General features: G+C 37.6%; 1 protein-coding gene across 1 annotated transcript; it reads right to left on the bottom strand.

The window, feature by feature from the left end:
• Nucleotides 1-416: 416 nt before the first annotated feature.
• Nucleotides 417-1,196, bottom strand: LOTGIDRAFT_147474 (hypothetical protein; the record flags this gene model as incomplete). Its single annotated transcript, XM_009056136.1, has 2 exons — nt 417-730; nt 782-1,196. Coding segments are annotated over 2 exons (729 nt in total), but the record flags the coding sequence as incomplete, so codon positions are not given.
• Between the last annotated feature and the right edge of the window lie 1,128 nt (nt 1,197-2,324).

A 2,324-nucleotide genomic window follows, 5' to 3' on the forward strand; every position in this document is an offset into this window, starting at 1 on the left:
CCCATTTGGACATCCATCGTTCCTATCTGGTTATCAATTATATCATCAACATTATTTGGAAGATAAAAATTTTCATGAGTTGTAATTTTTTCCTCCAATTCTTTTATTTCTGACATCAGATTTTGGTTAAATTTTCTCTGAATGATGCTCTTCTTGACTCTCTTTCCTATCAAATTTATTCTATTTAGCAATGTCTTGTCTTTATGTTGTTTTTTATTTTCAGATCGACAAGCCTTTTCTAAGTCTATCTTGAAATCTTCGCCAAGACTTTTCATATGTTCGATATTCTCCATAACTTTAGAATCCGTGTTCGAGGTGAACAGTACCTTTGACATTTCAATGGTTTCCAGCTTTTTTTCAATATTGGAAGAATATTCCTTCAGTTCTCCATCAATTTCTATCAAGTAAGATTTTATAGTTTGGGTTTGGTGTAGGCTATGCTCTGATTTTACACCTACTGTACAGAGCGTACTGCAACAATCCAGGCAGAAGTATCCAACTTTAACTTCTGGGTGTTTTAAACATTTACCTTGAGAAAGATCTAGTTTGAGATCCTGTACCTTATGTTTCAGCAAGTTATTATGAATTATTTTGCAAGAGACACAAAACACTTTTTGACACTGAAAACATTCATATTCAGCTGGGACGCTGTTTTCACAGACAACACATAAAACTCGTTGATCTTCATCGTCGTCATTAGCTTCATCATTAGCTTCATTGTCGTCATTAGCTTTGGTATCTTTATCAAAATCTTCATCACCAGCATTTTTAACATCATCACTATCTTCGTCATCTTCAAAGTACATCGGTAGATTATCAATTCCATGGATCGACAGCTTGATCTCCTTCCTACACAAAGGGCATGAGAATGGATCTATTATTGGTTGTTGGATTACATCAACGACTGCACAGGCTCGTCGGTCACCGTCTGTTTTTTTGTCAGCTAGTTTTGTTAAACACAATCGACAGAATATATGCTTACATGGCAATATTCGGGGTGATTTATAAGCTGCTAAGCAGATACCACAACAGTCCTTTTCAACAGATGGATTTTGTAATGGAGAATGAATATCTGCTGGTTTATTAGTAGCCTCAGTAAATGATGGGACACCAAAAACACCAAATTGAGTAGTTGATGGTATGTCTGTAAAACCAGAAGTAGAAGGTGTTTTAGTGCCATGAAAACCGCCAAACATGCTGGAGGAAGGGACTTTCTCTATAAGAAAAACAAACTTGGTTTTAGATGTTATTATCGAAAAACAAACAAAATCTTACGTACAGTGGTCAGCAAGTGTACATTTTCTCAGATTTGTTGGCTTCCTTTTCAAAGTTTCGTCTAATTTCCAAATGTGAAATACAATATGTAAGATATAGGTATGTATGGTATACATTGTATCTTTTTTGTCCCCGTTGGCTGAATATAAGACAGGACCATGTCACGTTGATGTAATGGACCTTATAATACTGAACCATGTAAATAAAGAGTTCATCATTCATTCAGTATTTTCACGTCTGAGCAGGGCAAGAAATGAAGCACACAGTTTATCATCGTGTCCAAACCACGCCCCCATTCGTCATAAAATAGTATTCGGGATACGAAGGTGATAAATAATAATATTTATTGCAGATATTAGGTAATAAGAATAAATACATAAATAGCACTGGAAAGACATAGGGGTTGTTTGATAAAAGGACAATAAAAAATCTTCTAACATTATATAGCCTCGCATAGCTTTTGAATTATTTGTGACTACTCTCTTGTTACTGTCAAATTAGAGAACTCGACTGAAATTCGGCTGTTGGTAGCCTGCTGGGTTCTTGTCATAGCTCGAGATGTGTCAACTTTCCCTTGGTCAGTAATGGCAAAGGCATCTATAGTCGTTAGGATGGGTATGCCTCAGGAGCGCAGATCGCTTTTTCAATGCGGGGGGCAGTGACGTAGGCCTACGCAGGATTTATTCAAAAGTGGTCGGACCGTAGGTGCGAATTCGATTGCAGAGTATAGCGGCATGAGAACGTTTCAGTTGAGCTGGTGACACCGTATCTTTATAGCTCTCAGAAATATAGAAAGAAAGGCACCTTCTTGCATGTTACTGAATTTTCCAGTCATCCAGCGGACCCCTATCCGACAGCCTGTTGGTCCGGCCACATTTAGCTTATGAATTAAATAGTGACTGCAGTTTTAATACGCCCACACATTAATGTGGGTGTTTATAGCCGTCGCCCGGCCAGTCAGGCTGTCGGATAGGGATGATGATAATTTATGTCCACATTTTAATGGACATAAATTGTTTGAATAGTGCGCAAAATTTCGGCACTTTGAT

The sequence above is a fragment of the Lottia gigantea genome (genome assembly GCF_000327385.1).
Source record: "Lottia gigantea unplaced genomic scaffold LOTGIsca_2627, whole genome shotgun sequence".
Classification (NCBI taxonomy): Eukaryota; Metazoa; Mollusca; class Gastropoda; family Lottiidae; genus Lottia; species Lottia gigantea.